At 40.8% G+C, this 17298-nt stretch overlaps 1 protein-coding gene across 8 annotated transcripts in view; it reads left to right on the forward strand.

Annotated features, from left to right (window-relative positions):
• myo18ab (myosin XVIIIA b) overlaps positions 1–16619 on the forward strand; it is a 128332-nt gene extending 111713 nt beyond the window's left edge. For 4 of the 8 annotated variants that reach the window (XM_080888696.1, XM_080888699.1, XM_080888694.1 and 1 more), the window contains 4 exons: positions 700–744; positions 7664–7786; positions 10510–11955; positions 13771–13909. In XM_080888696.1, coding sequence (XP_080744822.1) covers positions 700–744; positions 7664–7786; positions 10510–11947 — 1606 coding nt within the window. In that variant the 3' untranslated portion in view covers positions 11948–11955; positions 13771–13909. Of the gene's footprint in view, positions 1–699; positions 745–7663; positions 7787–10509; positions 11956–13770 lie in introns of all 8 variants that reach the window. The other 4 variants (XM_080888700.1, XM_080888693.1, XM_080888697.1 and 1 more) reach the window with 3 other exon arrangements.
• The last annotated feature ends 679 nt before the right edge of the window (positions 16620–17298 follow it).

Here is a 17298-nt window from a genome sequence, read left to right on the forward strand (position 1 = left end):
CAGCTCCAATGAAAATTGTTAAACAGTATACAATAGCTGTATCCTTTTTTGACAGAGTGAGATTTGATCTCAAATCACACTGCAGATTTTCATTCATATAAATTTAGCATGAATATGATATGCTTGTCTTTATAGACGATGCATTTCTTTTCTTCTGTGCTGCACCAAAGATTTCTCTAACTGTGACCCAAAAGCTGAAATGCATATCATGCTATTGAACCGAAATATACATGCTATATTATGGAGGTGCAATAATTTGTTTGCAGGGGAAACTCTTACATCCACGTTGTAAAGACATTGTAAAGAAAGTTTAAACCGCTGGGAATTAAAGTCAAAGTTAATGGGCAGAGCGTATAAAACAGTAAGGGACAGGGTTAGATACACTAAAGTGATCTTTGAATAATGAACTATTTCAAAGAATGAAAGAAAAAAGATTTCTATTCATTCTGCAAGGTCAGATTGAAGTAGTCTGCTCTTTGTCCCTTAAAAAGGTTCAGAGAGTTCGCTGAAGAGAAAAAAAAGGGGTCGTCACATTAATTCCTGAAATAATTTGAATATCATTCACGTTTCATTTTTGTCATAATTTTTATTCAATTTTTTTCTATTTGTTTCTTTGTTGTTGTTGTTTTTTTTATTTCTCCTGCCCCCCCCCCCCCCCCCCCCCCCCTTCATCATCACCATCATCATCACCACGGCCAGTTTGCAAGACATGGTAACAAAGTATCAGAAACGAAAGAACAGAATGTGAGGAACCTGTTCTCTTATGCACACACACATACACATATTTATTTATTTTATTTTCACCACTGGAAATGATGCATTCTAGTCTTTGAACATTTAGATGGATTTGGTTTACATCTAGTTAGTTTTTCAGTTTTGAAAAGACTAGAAGAGGTGATATTACAGATTGAAATAATATAGAACATGGATTTTGAATGAATGTATGAATAGACAAATTTTAGGTGTTGGTAGTTTAGAGTAATTGCTCCATTCCAAATGCACTGATTTTCTGCAGTTTTTACAAACAGGAATGAAAGCGTCATGTAAGGAGAGATAAATGCATCATCAACAGTGCTCAGAGATTCTCTTATTAACCATGTTTATTTCACATTTTATTGCATGCCATGAAGATGCATGAATAACACTTACAATACATTATGAACCCTCAGCATGAAAGTTTTCTATTTTTTGCACATTTGATTATCGTTAAGTCTGCAGTGGCTTAGTCTGCCAGCCTTGTTGTGCTCCACATCACCACTTAAAGTGAGCATTCTTAGAATAAAAACAGGAGGCAGAGATTTGTGAGCTGAGTTGAAGAGAAAAACATAGTGTGCAGATTATTGATTGGAATTTTATGCTAGAAGATGGATTTTTAGCCAGGTTGGCCACAACTTATAACAACAAAGTTATATACTTGACCAGCTTGTATGTTAATGTACATCCAGTGTCCCAGACACTGGAACAGTCTTTTGGTAGGATTAGATAGCACAGAATCCTAAAAGCACAGTCAATAATGATGGCTTTCTTGACTTTGTGAAGTGGTATCTGATTACCCATGATCCCAGGTACCTGCTGACTTAAAGAGATGCTGATTTTTATGACTCACATTTCTGCTTCTAGGTGATAGCATCAACACAATACATCATTTATTCTACTGTATATACCCTCTTTAAGCCTGGAAGCTGTTCAACACTGAAATATGTGAAAACCCGACAGACTTTACAAAAAGCTTATTTTAGTTCTGTTTTAGTCAGTTTATAAACTTACTTTTTGGTTAACCACAAGTGTCGGGATCTCTTTGGTCATCCCTCTTGAGGAGATCGTTCTCACAGTTCTTGTGGTCTCTCACACTGTGTTTATGTTCTGGTTTACCTGGAAAGTGTCAGTTCCTCTGTGTTGCGTTTAAATATCACTTGGTGATGCCTAGCCTCTCGCTCCCTGGGCCCTCTTAATATTTTATTGCCCTGCTCTAGGGCTGGATGTGACTGTGACTCAGCAGTGACTGCCCTCCTGACAGGAGAAAGGGATCGTGTGTTTCTCATCAATCTTTAAATTGCACTTGCTTAATAATGCAGAACCCTCAAATGTCTTACAAAAAGCTGTCTTGCTCAACACTCGAACAGTTAACCTCTGGTTCTCAGCTATTCCACTACCTTGTCAGATTACTAATCAAAGCAGGGAAGTGTAGACTTCTGGCTTTCATGCCTGACTTATCATTTTATATAATATCAGATACAGTTTATTCTTCATATGGTTCACATACTTTGTTTAAATAGTCATTTGCAAAGACCTGCACATCTTGTCCTACACCATGAGTTGTTAAATTAGGTACCAACAGTCACTAAGATATATATTTGATTTGATTTATCATATATATATATATATATATATATATATATAAACACCCAGCACGCCCCTGCGGGCGGTTTATCCTTCAAGCTCGGGTCCTCTACCAGAGGCCTGGGAGCTTGAGGGTCCTGCGCAGTATCTTAGCTGTTCCCAGGACTGCGCTCTTCTGGACAGAGATCTCCGATGTTATTCCCGGGATCTGCTGGAGCCACTCGCCTAGCTTGGGAGTCACCGCACCTAGTGCTCCGATTACCACGGGGACCACCGTTACCTTCACCCTCCACATCCTCTCGAGCTCTTCTCTGAGCCCTTGGTATTTCTCCAGCTTCTCGTGTTCCTTCTTCCTGATATTGCTGTCATTCGGAACCGCTACATCGATCACTACGGCCGTCTTCTTCTGTTTGTCTACCACCACTATGTCCGGTTGGTTAGCCACCACCATTTTGTCCGTCTGTATCTGGAAGTCCCACAGGATCTTAGCTCGGTCATTCTCCACCACCCTTGGGGGCATCTCCCATTTTGACCTCGGGACTTCTAGGTTATACTCGGCACAGATGTTCCTGTACACTATGCCGGCCACTTGGTTATGGCGTTCCATGTATGCCTTGCCTGCTAGCATCTTGCACCCTGCTGTTATGTGCTGGATTGTCTCTGGGGCATCTTTACACAGCCTGCACCTGGGGTCTTGCCTGGTGTGATAGACCCCAGCCTCTATGGATCTTGTGCTCAGAGCTTGTTCTTGTGCTGCCATGATTAGTGCCTCTGTGCTGTCTTTCAGTCCAGCTTTGTCCAGCCACTGGTAGGATTTCTGGATATCAGCCACCTCCTCTATCTGCCGGTGGTACATACCGTGCAGGGGCCTGTCCTTCCATGATGGTTCCTCGTCTCCCTCCTCTTTCTTGGGTTTCTGCTGCCTGAGGTATTCACTGAGCACTCGGTCAGTTGGGGCCATCTTCCCAATGTATTCTTGGATGTTCGTTGTCTCATCCTGGACTGTGGTGCTGACACTCACCAGTCCCCGGCCCCCTTCCTTCCGCTTAGCGTACAGCCTCAGGGTGCTGGACTTGGGGTGAAACCCTCCATGCATGGTAAGGAGCTTTCTTGTCTTTATGTCAGTGGCTTCTATCTCCTCCTTTGGCCAGCCTATTACCCCAGCAGGGTACCTGATCACGGGCAGGGCGTACGTGTTGATGGCCCGGATCTTGTTCTTACCATTCAGCTGACTCCTCAGGACTTGCCTGACCCTCTGCAGGTACTTGGTGGTTGCAGCTTTTCTAGCGGCCTCTTCATGGTTCCCATTCGCCTGCGGGATCCCCAAGTACTTGTAACTGTCCTCTATGTCTGCAATGTTGCCTTCTGGTAGTTCAATCCCCTCAGTTCTGACTACCTTCCCTCTCTTTGTTACCATCCGACTACACTTCTCCAGTCCGAACGACATTCCAATGTCATTGCTGTATAGCCTGGTAGTGTGGATCAGTGAATCGATGTCTCGTTCACTCTTGGCATACAGCTTGATGTCATCCATGTACAGGAGGTGGCTGACAACTGCTCCGTTCCGTAGTCGGTATCCGTAGCCAGTCTTGTTAATGATCTCACTGAGGGGGTTCAGGCCTATGCAGAACAGCAGTGGGGACAGAGCATCTCCTTGGTAGATCCCGCACTTGATGGTGACTTGTGCTATGGGCTTGGAGTTGGCCTCTAGTGTTGTACGCCACATCCCCATTGAGTTCCTGATGAAGGCTCTTAGGGTCCCATTGATCTTGTACAATTCTAGGCATTCCAGTATCCAGCTGTGGGGCATTGAGTCATAGGCCTTCTTGTAATCAATCCAGGCAGTGCACAGGTTGGTCAGTCTGGTCTTGCAGTCTCGGCTGATTGTTCTGTCTACCAGTAGCTGGTGTTTTGCGCCTCTGGTATTCTTGCCAATTCCTTTCTGTGTCCCGCTCATGTATTGACCCATGTGCCTGTTCATCTTAGCCGATATGATGCCTGACAGGAGCTTCCATGTAGTACTGAGGCAGGTTATTGGTCGGTAGTTGGAGGGGACCGGTCCCTTCTTGGGGTCCTTGGGGATCAGGACCGTCCGGCCTTCAGTTAGCCATTCCGGGTGTCTCTCGTTAACTAGCAGCTGGTTCATTTGTGCTGCCAGACAGATATATATATATATAGTTATATATTTATATTATATATTTGATTTAATTTAGAATTGCACACTACTGCTCCCAAACTACACACACTGCCCCAGTGGTGTGCAGTGGTTTTTACAGAAGTACTTCTCCCACCCCCTCAATAAATAAATACATGAGAATAAAACAAAATAAAAATGAAGTGAGGAAGAAATAAAGGAGAAAATGTAGTCTTTAACCAGACAAACACACCGCTCTGACAACCCCTTACTTTACCCTTCCTCAACACTACATCTCTGGCTTAGAATTTTCTTACTACTAAAGTGTTTACTATTAGTTGCATCAAATTCTTTCAATTCATGTTTGCAACAGCTGTCCTGCGAGGGCCGCGACAGCTTTGCATCAGGTCAGAAACACAAGGCAATACATTGGTTTGAAAAGCATTTTAAATTATTAAAACTTTTTTTTTTTAAATCAGAGCTAAATTTAAATGTTTGAAACGCTGTGTGATGTGGTTAACTGCGAATATATCTAGAGTGGGATTAAAAATTAATGAAAAATGAAGGTGGTGTATTAGTAAAATCAGTAGTTAAACTCTGTATATGTAGTCAATCAAGGGATTTTGTACACAGGCCCAGGTAGATTTGGATAGCCTTTTTTTCCTCCATGTAGAGCAGATGACTAACGTTTAGCTAGTCTTGTTAATCTAGCTGAGTGGGTTCAGGCCAATGCAGAACAGCTCCAGGGACAGAGAATTTCCTTGGTCAATCCCGCACTGCAATTGGCTTGAAGCGGGCCTGTAAGCTTGTTCTGAATTCCTGATTAAGGCACTCGGGATCCTGTTGATCTTGTATAGTTGTACACATTCCAGAATCCATGTATTAGGCATTGAGTCATTGTTGTAGTCAATCCAGACATCGCCCTGGTTGATTAGTCTGGTGTTATAGTCTTGAGCGAGTGCTCTGTCTACCAGTATCTCGTTTTTGGTTCTGCCCCTCCTTTCTGGACCCTGCTCGTTCATGCCATGTGCCTACACACACACACACACACACACGTATATAAAGATAAATCCAGGCTGTAGCTCCGCCTCTCGCCCTATGACTCTATCCAACATAGATTTCACTTGCCCAGCCTTTTCACATAAGGCAGGCAAAAATAATAGATTCTGTAAGACTCAGGGACACACAGAGAATCTATACACGCTAATGATGAATATAACAGAGATGTACAACCAGTGGCGAAAGAATGTCAAGGACAATTTATGTCTCCACAGCACGAGATGTGGAGAGATGAAAGATAAAAACAAAGAAAACGAATGGTCTTTTGTGGCAAGTCCACAGAGGAAAAGATGAGGACATACAGTGGGTAGAAGCAAATCCCACAGATTATTTAATAGCCGAGACGTGTGCTGCAAAGCTTTTTATAGCTTAATAGTCTGTCGCTCTGTCCTTCCACCAATCCCTTCTGCATCATCTTTGCTGGGGCTGGGACTCAATGCAATGCAGCTCCAGTATTACTATTTAAGGTATTGTATTCCATAAGAGCTGGATCTCATAGGGCAAAGCATACTGTTAAAAATCCCTTTTGAAATCTTCAGTTTTAGTTTCTGATTGCAAATGATTTTAATTTTCAGTGGTTCTAGGCCTTTCTGTGCTCCACATGATGGTAAGTTTTCTGAAACAGATGCAGAGATGTTGAGCCACACTCTGATGTCTCTATAGGACAATTAGGCTGTAGCAACTTTATTAGCACCACACAACCTTTGATGGCACTTTATCAGTGTTGCAGGGCCACCCTCACCAAGTCTAGTTTGGTCAGAGACATTTATACTAGACATCATTTTGTAGGTCTCTGGCAGCGCACATCCATGCCAAACACCTTTAGGCAGGATACTAACTCCAAATTGCTCTCAGATGCATCCACTGAAATATGAACGTGTGAATGTTAGATAGAAAGCATAGTGCTTGTGTACATAGGTGTGAATAGATGGATGTGAGTGAGGCATACTGTATAAAACGCTTTGAGTGCCCAGAGTAGAAATATGTTTCTATAACCGGTCCATTTACCATTTATACCGGTCCTGCTGATGGGTTAAAGACCTGCCTGTCTTCTGCAATTTCCTCCATGCTCTTTAAACTGTGTTGGGAGACACAGTAAAATAATAATAATTTTGTCCATATCTCTCTAGTATGCGCAAAACTTGAAAACCCACAAAACAACTGTGTGATGGAGATGTTTACTTCTTATACAATTTAAAAAGAACAAAAAAACCCACAAAATGCTAAATTGCTAAAATAACCGGATCTCCAGTTCCTTTGAATGATGATGATAATAATAATAATAATAATAATAATAATGTATACTTTATTTATCCCCATGGGGAAATTACTCTCTGCATTTGACCCATTCACTCAGTGAAGCAATGGGCAGCCACTAATCAGGCCCCCAGGGAGCAGTGTGTAGGGATGGTACCTTGCTCAAGGGTACCTCAGGGTAAGCCATTCAGTGGATTCGAGCCCCTTCCGATCATGGGGCGACCACGCTATCTACTGAGCTATCCCTCCCTCCCTGTTGAACTGTATATATCAAAGCTGTTGTGCCTTGCATTATAGCTCTTTCATGTTGTTTCTTTGTCACTGAAGTAGAGAAGTTTAATGTTTGCCAGCATTGGTAGCGCTCATTTAACCCCTTAACGCCTGGTGGATCCTATTTCAGACACAGTTTTTGTGATTTGTGCATCATCAGTGTGATCCCCCCCCCCCCCCCCCCCAAAAATACCAAATGTAACAAATACAGTAGAAATTAAAATTCATATACACAATTTCTATTCCTTTTTGTACAACTGCCAGAAGGTTCAATAAACACTGAAAAACGTGTGAAATTTCTGGCATTGATTTCATGGTTTGATAACCATAAGTGAAGTCTTAAGGTGTTGACATCTCTGCAACCTTGACTTGACATGCATGTGTTTTTTTCCCCCTAGAATAAATGCTACAGCCACCCTTCGCTGCCACACTAACACCACACACGAACATTACTACCTGTGCTAACTGCCATTTCACATTCATATTCCATCACCCTATTCTCCCACTGAATGGCAATATTTGACTTTTCTCTTTATCCTATTCTTTGCTCTCTTCTCTCCTTTGCTTTCGCTGACCTGTTTTCCTGTATCTGGCCTGCACCAGTCAAGGGGATTCAAACACAGATTCTGAGGTGGAGGATCATGTGGAAGGGGTGAAGTCATGGCTGTCCAAGAACAAAGGTTCCACCAAAAATCTCTCTGATGACGGCAGTCTCAAAAGCTTCAGGTCAGTACAAAGGTAGTGTAACACACCATACTTTGTTAGGATCTTGGGCTTATGTTCTCTAGGAATCGACTAAGGAACGAATGACACACAGCTAAAAGAACAGTCAACATTTATTCAAAAACTAAACCAAAAACAGTCATTCAACAGTTCCAATAGTCCATATTTGTCAGTCTGTGTATTCAGTTTTAGAGTTCAGAGTTCTTTTCAGTTCAGGTGTGTGAGTGTGTGTATAGTGTTAATGTTAGTAGTACTACCCGGGTAGTGTATTGTTCTGAGATCTCATAAGCTTATTTGTCAAGAAGTAACGCAGTTGTATGGAAGCCCGTTTCCGCCACTAAAAAAAAAAAAAAAAAGCTAGTATCCATAACTCGAAATTTCGAGAAAATAACTCGAAATTTCGAGTTACTTTTCTCAAAATTTCGAGTTAGCTCTGTCAATCAAAAATATACGTGAATGAGGTCGCTTTCTTGTTACCCGGAAGCATATGGCGCAGGACCGCGCACTCAAAAACGAATCCCAACAAATTAAAGTATGTTTGCTGATAGTAACACCATGTGATTCAGCTAATAACACATCATTTGTGAAGCCAGGCTGAAAACACTCAGCAATCTGTGCATTCACGACTGGATGTAATACCGGTAGCTTAGCTGTAGCATTTGTAGCTGAGGGCTTCAGCTTCCGGGTAACATGGAAATGACGTCATTCACGTAGATTACTGATTGGCAGCGCTTTCTCAAAATTTTGAGTTAATATGTCGAAATTTCGAGATAATAACTCGAAATTTCGAGAAAATAACTCAAAATTTTGAGTTATGGATCCTTTTTTTTTTTTTTTTTAGTGGCGGAAACGGGCTTCCATACAGTTGTCACTTCTAAGTAGGCTGGAAACCTTTCCTGCATTGCAGCTGGGGATCCGGAATCCTGGCTCGCAACTTTAGACTCCAACAAAAAAACCAACCTGCACAGGGCAGGAACATATTTTACATGAATATCATGTAACAACTTAATCAACACTACTCAACACTAGTGACCAAATGCCTCTCACTCTTTGTATATAACGACTTAATGCAATCAATAAAAATAAATCAAAGAACCTTAAAACAATTTCCACATCATACAAATTTAACTCAAATCTCATATTTTGTGAACAGCAGTCACATCAATCCAATGAATTGAGAGAAAGCACATTACTGATGCACGAGGAAAGTGCAAAACGTGGTCGCAGTACTATTTAGCCAAAGACTGCTCATATTTATCATCTCATTACAATAAATAAAACTTACCTACTAGCTTCCAAAGAAATATTTCCGATTGGTTTAAAACATTCACAAGTGAAGAAATAAAAACATAATACAGCACTTAAAAGGAACACATGAAATTTACATTATACTAAGCTAATGATTAGCTAACGATTAGCTTGCTATGCTAGCGCAGTCACCGGAAATGAACAAAAACAGAGGTACATCGGCATCAACAAAAAGTGTCCGTGTTTCCCAGCAAGCGGAAGAGTAAAATCCAATTTGTGTCTTCACACATAACCTTTTTCTTGAACAAGGATTAAAGAAAAACTTGGTGAGTAGCTCGGACCAGCATACGTAGCCTTAGCACTATTCTCTATATCAACTCAAGTTCACAAGCACTAAACAATCTCACAGTGCCACCTACTGGCATTCTTTGGGAACAGCAGTTCATTTTCATGAGGCAAATTTTAGGTGGGTTACAGTAGCAACTCTCACCGTCTCTTCAGCAGCAGTTGGGAAACAGTCTGCCAAGACATTTGTTTTTCCTGAACTTAGCATATTTAAGCATATCTGCTTAAAAAGGTTAACATGTTGTGGCCTGAGGAAATAAAGCCATCAACACAGAGAATTTAACTGAAAAGAAGGGACTGCTATTAAATGTATTTTGCAAACTGTTCTGTCTTCATTGTCATCCACTTGGTGAAGCAGGGCTTTTTTTCCCTTTAGTAAAAGGAGGGGACCTTGGTGGTGGATTTATCGATATGCCCATAGGCCAGCTGGCACAGTCTACCTGAGCCGCTTGCTGAGATTAATGTCTGCGAGCTGACGGTTTTGACTGGGCCAGATTTATCTCCTTACCACATTTGACTTTCCTCCCTCAGCTGAGCTGAGCTGAGTCATTCCCAACTTTAAATACTTGGTGTTTTTAAATTTCTCTCAGCAGCTTCACCCTATGGACATACACTTTCAAGTTCAGTGACTAACTGCCAGTACACAGGTACAGATACTTTAGAGTTCCTGTTGGGTTTTTTAACTCATTATAAAACAGCTCAAAAGAAAGGAAAAGGGGGAGAAAGGACTATGTTTTAAGGGAGAATTTACGCTGTGGTGAAGTTCATTTTTCTGTGAGTTTCAGCCACATTATGTGAGTGAAATGCATACAAGTGCACTTTTATGTGCTCGTGAAAAAAATTATTAAAAGTCACACATTTTTATAGGACTGTATAGATGGGTAGACAAATTAGCCCTGAACCAAACCTGAGTGGTATTGTGTTACATTGCTTTCCTTGCTTTCATCTCATTTTGCTAAATTTCAGCACTTGCATTTCTTCTCTCATTTCAGTTTTTATGATTTTTGTCACATTTCATTCATTCATTTCATTCTCTTCTTTCACTCACCTTTGCTTTTGCCTAATATCTCGTCTTTGTCATTTTCTCTCCCACTGTCTTTATTTCTTTTGTCTCTTCCTGTTTTTCTTTGTAGAAGTGCTGTAAATGTAGAAGCAAAGGAAGGAAAGGAATTGAAAGAGGGTAAGGAATGGAAAGAGGTGAATAAAGAAGGTAGAGAGGTAGAAACAAGCAGGCCAGTTTCAGTGATGAGCTCCCTAAGCTACAGAAAACGATCCAACCTCAGTAGCAAAGGAGATGCCCTCTTCAGTCAGAATGCTGAGTCAGAGGATACGCTATCCTTTCGTAAACCGAAACCCAAAGCTTCTGATTTTCAGAATGATGCATACTTAGCCAGCTCAAGGAGAAAGTCTCAGGTATTGGATGGCATGAATGACAGACAGTCAGTCATCTCCCAAGCCTATTCAGAAGCCAACAGCCAGGCTAGAAAAGGTTTGGACAGCCGCTGGAGCAACTTTAACGAAGAATCAACCATTTCATTTACTGCACCAAGTCGGGCCTCCACATTTCTTGGGTTAAACCCAGAGAATGATGCCAAGTCTAACGTCAGCTTAGGTCTGTCAAGCCCACTTGGACGCCATCAAAGCACCTCAAGATTAGACAAGGGTAGAGGGAGCCGTTCACAGTATAGCAGTGGTCCCAGTAGCCCTTGCTATAGCAGACGTTTTGGAGGTTGTAGTCCCGGAAGTGTTAGTCGGCCAGACTCAGTGGCTTACAGCTGCCGTCTTAGTGAGTTTGATGTTGATATTGATGATAGTAGAAGTGTGGCCTTCACTGAGAGGTCAGCATACAGTCCACACTCTTCAACTGGACGCAGCATCTCCATGCCACCACCACAAGTCAGATCAAATTTTGAAAATGACGCAGTTGATAACTTGGATGTCAAAACAGTCAGCCATCGCAACTACCTTGACCCTGACCTGGAGAAAGCCATCAATGAAGTCCTGAGTTTTAAACCTATCAAATTCAAGCGCAGGACTTTGGAAGACTCTGACTGTGAAGAAGAAAAGTTCAACAATAATGAAGCTGACAGAAAAGATACTCACCCTGTCAACAGCCTCAGACGCTCTGCATCTGCCGCGGACTGCATGAGACCAGCCAGTAGCCGCAGTAGCCGCCATGGCCACAGTAGTAAAGGAAAGAGCAAGAAAAAGAAGAGAAGCCACAGCTCTGACTCTGACAGCTCAGAAGATGGCCATCGTCACAGAAGCAGCTCCAAGAGGAGATCCAAAAAATCTCAGAAAAAATCCAAAAGGAAGGATGAGTCTTTGTCTTCTTCCTCATCTTCCTCATCTTCAGAATCAGAATCCAGCTCTGATGCCTCCACTATTTCCTACCGAAGTTCCAGCAGTGTGAAAAGGGCACCAGCTCGAAAGGCTTCAAGTCCAGAAGTGGATGAAGAAGCTGGGTCTCAGAGCAAGACTCAGCCCCTTAATAAAAAGGATGAGAAGAAGAGAAAGAAGAAGGTCGACAGCCTGATGATGAAGTATTTATACCGGCCGGAGAGTGACTGATGCAAGCAGTACGTAGACTTACCTTGGAAAGAGTTGTTTGAAGCATGATGTCACCTAACCAAACAAAGGCCTTTCACTTCTATTAACCAGCACATTAACTATTTCTCATACAGTCTGACTTGAATAGTTTTAAATTCTAATAAGGGGATTGCCTTTTTCACGTGTGACATTAGTGATGCTAACAGTTTGTGCTGTACACTTTAGTGACAGTAGTCTGTGTGGTGGTCTCTTCACATTGATTGCTTTTATCCAGGAGTCCTTTAGACCAGAACCGCCTCCTGGTTTGGTGAAATGTTATCATAAAAGGAGACACAGTCGATAAGAAGGTATTATTTGTGGATATCTAGCTCAGCTACTCAATACTCCTGAGATATTCCTTTGATTTACAAAGGAATAAAAATTACATTACAAGTCAATTAGCAAATTTATGTGTGATGCACATTTCACTGTAATTAACTCCAGCAGTTTACAATATTTAAATATCAATATGAAAAATTTCTATGTTTATTTTTAGTAGGTTTCTTGTTTTTCTTGCTTTTTCGGCTAATTGAGGTGTAAACAATTCTCAAAATGGGTAGAAAATGGCCTATATTCAGTATAGCTGTGTGACAGTGTGAAGCCACTATGCTGGGTAAACAATATCATGACCCTAGAATAAATCATTGTCTCCTGCTTTTCCACACTTTTCTCCCTCTAAATTTTCATATTCAGTTCAGTGTTATTCATAATGGGCCGTTGCCTCAAGGCGCCTGAAACAGTATCAGACAGCATATGCTCCGAGACCAAAATATCTCTCACAGGCCATTGACAAATATTATTGTAACATTTTGAGATTGTAATCTCACCTGTCACTTTGAAATCCTTGTCTTTAATAACAACATTAATATGATGTGTTTTGGATGGTAGCATGTTCCCACATTGCTTGAGATTGCAAGTTTTTGTGCCCACTAGATGCTAGAGCAATGGCTGACATGAATAAAATACTGCAGCTCTCTGATTAGAAGAATATAACATATACACACATGCATGTAGTCAGAATAATGAAGGCTAATGAAGAAAATCTAGTCACCATATGGACATAATACATCCAAAAATCAGTGAAATATATAAGACCTGAACTGTGAACTGTGGCAAAGTGTCTTTTACAGTATATTAGCCTTTTTTGATCCGACCAGAACTTTTCACAGCATATCACAGAGTGTTTTGTGTACATGTTGTTTGTACAGCTGCCAGAAAAAGTTTGTAAATTCTGATATTTTCTGTACAAATGTTATTGGATTTTGACTCAAGTACTAAAAGCAGATAAAGAACTAATTTAAAACAATGAAATCATGCCAAACCTTTTTATCTATTTATTGAGAAAATGTATCTGGTATTACAAAATTCTGAAAGGAAAAAGTGTGAAGTTTTGGTGACTTTAGAAGAAGGCATGTTTATGGTTAGCAGGCTGCAAAAGGCACTGAAACTGCTAGGAGTTTAAACTACACCAATCCACAGTCAGGTGGATAAGTCAGCCGTGTTTTGTTGTGTGTGGAGGAAAGGGGGTAAAATTGTTTCAACCAAGTCAGTTCATTTGGTTCCACTTGTTTTATTTGATTTATCTAATTTTATCACTTGTGTAAAAACGTGATGCCTGTTTTCATATTTCTACAAAAATACAGAAAATGTCATCAGATTCACAAGCTTTTTTTGCCCCAAATGAGCAAATGAAATAATAACTGAGAAACATTCGAGGACATTTCTCAGATTTCAGCCTCCATACTGTTCTCTATTCGCTTTCTAAATAATAATTTTAAAAATCTGTTTGTTCTTCCTTGCTCCAGCCCGCCTAGCCAAAGACGCTACCTTTTCGATAGATCTGATGAAGAGGAAGAAGAAGAAGAAAAAGAAGAAGGCGGGGCGTCCCTACACTATCCTCGATACAGATACAACACCAGTGTGAAAGGTCGAGATGGCGAGGACAAGCCTTACGAGACTGCATCATAGCCTTATGAGACTGTGACAGCTGTGACATTTTGTCTTGCATGCAGAGATCAGCACATTTGTGGTCATATGGACACAACCACACACCCAAACACTCCTACACCTGCAGGAGAACACAAACACTTAGAATCAATGCTTCCTGTGGCAGACCCTCACAGGACATAATTGAACAGATACTATGGTCTGTTTTTGACCGTGCACTTATCAGTCTGACCTCACTGCACAAACAGCAGCTCCATTATTTACGGCTCGACTGTGCTCATTGCATGCAAGCAGCAGTTGCTTTGCTTGAACAGCCATCTGGTATAAAACTCATCATGGCTGCAACTGAGCCAAAGAACTTGAGCTTGCAATAATAATGGATCCTTTTTCTCTTTGTCTCTCTTCTGGATTTACATGTAATATACCACAGTAATATATATTGCCATACTACAGTGTATTGCCAAAAAAGCCTTTGTTCCAAGTATGTGAGCACACTGCTTTTCTTATTACCAGTCTTTTTCCTTCCTTCCTTCCTTCCTTCCCGTTTGGGAGAAGTGCCATTTGATTTAAGTGGGCTCCTCTACAGCTGGCTTCTCTGCAGCTGGGGTGCTTCATGAACTGCTGCATGGTACACTTAAGACGCTTTCATTATCATCTGCTCGCTTTTTGTTTGCCTGAATTCTCTTTTCTCTGCCTTTTACTGGCAAATTAGTTCTTCCTTCCAGGAGAGCTATATCACTATGAAACCCAAACATTTTTCTCACGTTTAATCTTTTATTTCTAATGTACGACAGATGTGTTTTTCAGAGGATTACTGTCGAGCACATTCATTTACTTTCATCTTACTTCTGTGAAATGGTTTGAGCCATTTTGATTTGATTTGACAAAGCATTTCCCAGGCTTTGTTAGTGAGGAAGACTCTATGGCTTTCTCCTGTGTGTCATGCTTACATGCGCTCTTGTTTCCGTTAGTTTTGAGGTTGATGTGTTTTCCTTTTTTTAAACGGAATAGACTTTGGACAACAGTCATTTGTTGGGTTCTTATAAAAACTGATCCTCAGCCAGCATATAAAAAAAGAAAAAGTCTAGTGTTATGCTTTTTCTTATCACCAAATTACATGGAAAGATCAAAACTGACAATGGTTTTGGAACAAAATATGAAGTGCAAAAGTTCGCACGTGCAGTAGTGACCTGAGGGTGGTATTGAGGCTCCTCCCAACAGGTCCTTGACACTAAGCTAAGAGTGAAACCACTTAATAGGTAGCTGCAGTTATAATCCACAACAGTCTAAGGCAGTTAAGATTTCAATGGCTTGTTCAATTAAATGATATAAAACTGTATTTATACAGCGCCAATTCTCAACAGCAGTCTCCTCAAAGCGCTTCATATTGTAAGGTGAAGATCTTCTAATAATACAGAGAAACCCCAACAATCAGATGACCCCTATGAGCGAACACTTTGGCGACAGTGGGAAGGAAAAACTCCCTTTTAACAGGAAGAAACCTCTGGCAGAACCAGGCTCAGAGAGGGGCGGGGCCACATTTTGTCTGGTCAGCAGGGAGGACCTTTATGTTACCCACAGTCACAGCTGCTACTTCATTTTTGTACAGTGAGAGGAAGCGGTGACACATTATAACAATCATTATAGACAGTCTGTTTGATGCCATCAAAGCTCTTAAACTTCCTACTGAAAACAGAAATCTAAAAAAGAAGCTTTAAAATATATAGTTTTCCTTTTAGAGCTAATTTTATTCTGAAAGGTCAGCTGTGTGACATTTGCTTCTATCCAAACGCTAGTTGATATCTTTATTTTTTTCTGATGTAGGTGGGGTTCTCCTGTGTAACATGAAGCTGATCATAAACATGCAAGAAGCTTTGTTTCACAAACTGCAGTAAAACTCTGGGATATGCATTCTGAATGCACAGTACTAATACTTCTAAAATGGACTATTGGCTTAGTAGACATCTCTTCATTGGAATGAGAGATCCATTTCAGTAAAGCTAGTGCTAAGTTAAAGTATCTAAATGGATTTTACCTCTGTCAAATTAGGAATGTTGTCTCATTCAGACAAATAGCGAACTACCCGCGTAAACATAAACACACTTGGTGATTTCACACATGGACCAGATGTTTCAGTCCACAGAAGTAAATGAATCTTAATTTGGATGTCTTTCAGTGAGTTTTAATAATGAGAGTGTAAAACATCACCAAGGTTCATTTAACTGTAATGTCTTTAACTGGATACATTATAGCCTGTATGAGCAATACTGTGAAATCATGTTCAGTGTCATTCAAGCCTGTTCTGTTTTCAGTTTGGTGTTTCCTGAACAGCAAAAGAAAAAAAAAGAGAACAACCTGCATTTTTTTTTTTTGACTGAAGTGCTACATCACACCCTTTGGTCTTGTCTGGTATTTGCTGAGTGGCATTAGACATGTTTGGAAGCAGTTTAAACTTCAGAAAAGCTTCACATTACAGGGGCTGAAAGAATCAGTGGGTGTTCTTCGTGGGAGGATTTAGGTGTGACTCTTGCTTTTTAAGAAATGTTTTTTTTTCTTCTCTATCTGCACGAGTGTGGAAATGTGTTTTCTGACCTGATTGACCTGATAACATGTTTTGTTTGAAGACACACACACACACACACACACACACACACACACACACACACACACACACACACACACACACACACACACACACAAAATAAAAGAAAGTAAAAAGGTTGACCCAGCACTGACTGCACACACACAAACACAGTATTTATATATAAATATGTTTATGATTCATGCTAGCTTTGAGAATAGTTCCTATTTTCATTACTATACAAATTGACCACTTGTTACAAATTTTGCATTACTTTTTAATATATTGTAAATAAATGATGGGGATTGTTTGGAATGGCTTCTAGAATGGTTGACTTGAAGTGTTTTGCTGCTGTGGGAGTGTCTGATGCACCTACTTTTGTATCTTCGTGTGTTGTGAGATAGCAGTATGGATGCTATGGGTGGCTGCTTTTAATATTTATTTCACTGTGTGTAATTTAAGGGAACATCAGCCCGTTTCTTCTGCTGCTTCTTTTGGCTACTCCCTTTAGGGTTCGCCACAGTGGAGCATCTGCTACCATCTAACTATATCCCTAGCATCCTTCTGGCCAGTCCCAATGAACATCTTAACATCTCAACTTCTAGTTTGACCTGTATTTTGGTAGTTCCACTGTCTCCATATGTCTATACATCATAGCAAGTCTCACTACCATCATGTAAACCTTCCTTGTCACTCTCACTGCTATCCTTCTGTCACAAATCAACACAGAAACTCGTCGCACTCACTTCACCGTGCCTGCACTCTCTTCTTGACCTCTCTTGTGCACTCTGTTGCTTTGGATGAT

Source organism: Rhamphochromis sp. 'chilingali' (genome assembly GCF_963969265.1).
Source record: "Rhamphochromis sp. 'chilingali' genome assembly, chromosome: 8".
Lineage (NCBI taxonomy): Eukaryota > Metazoa > Chordata > Actinopteri > Cichliformes > Cichlidae > Rhamphochromis > Rhamphochromis sp. 'chilingali'.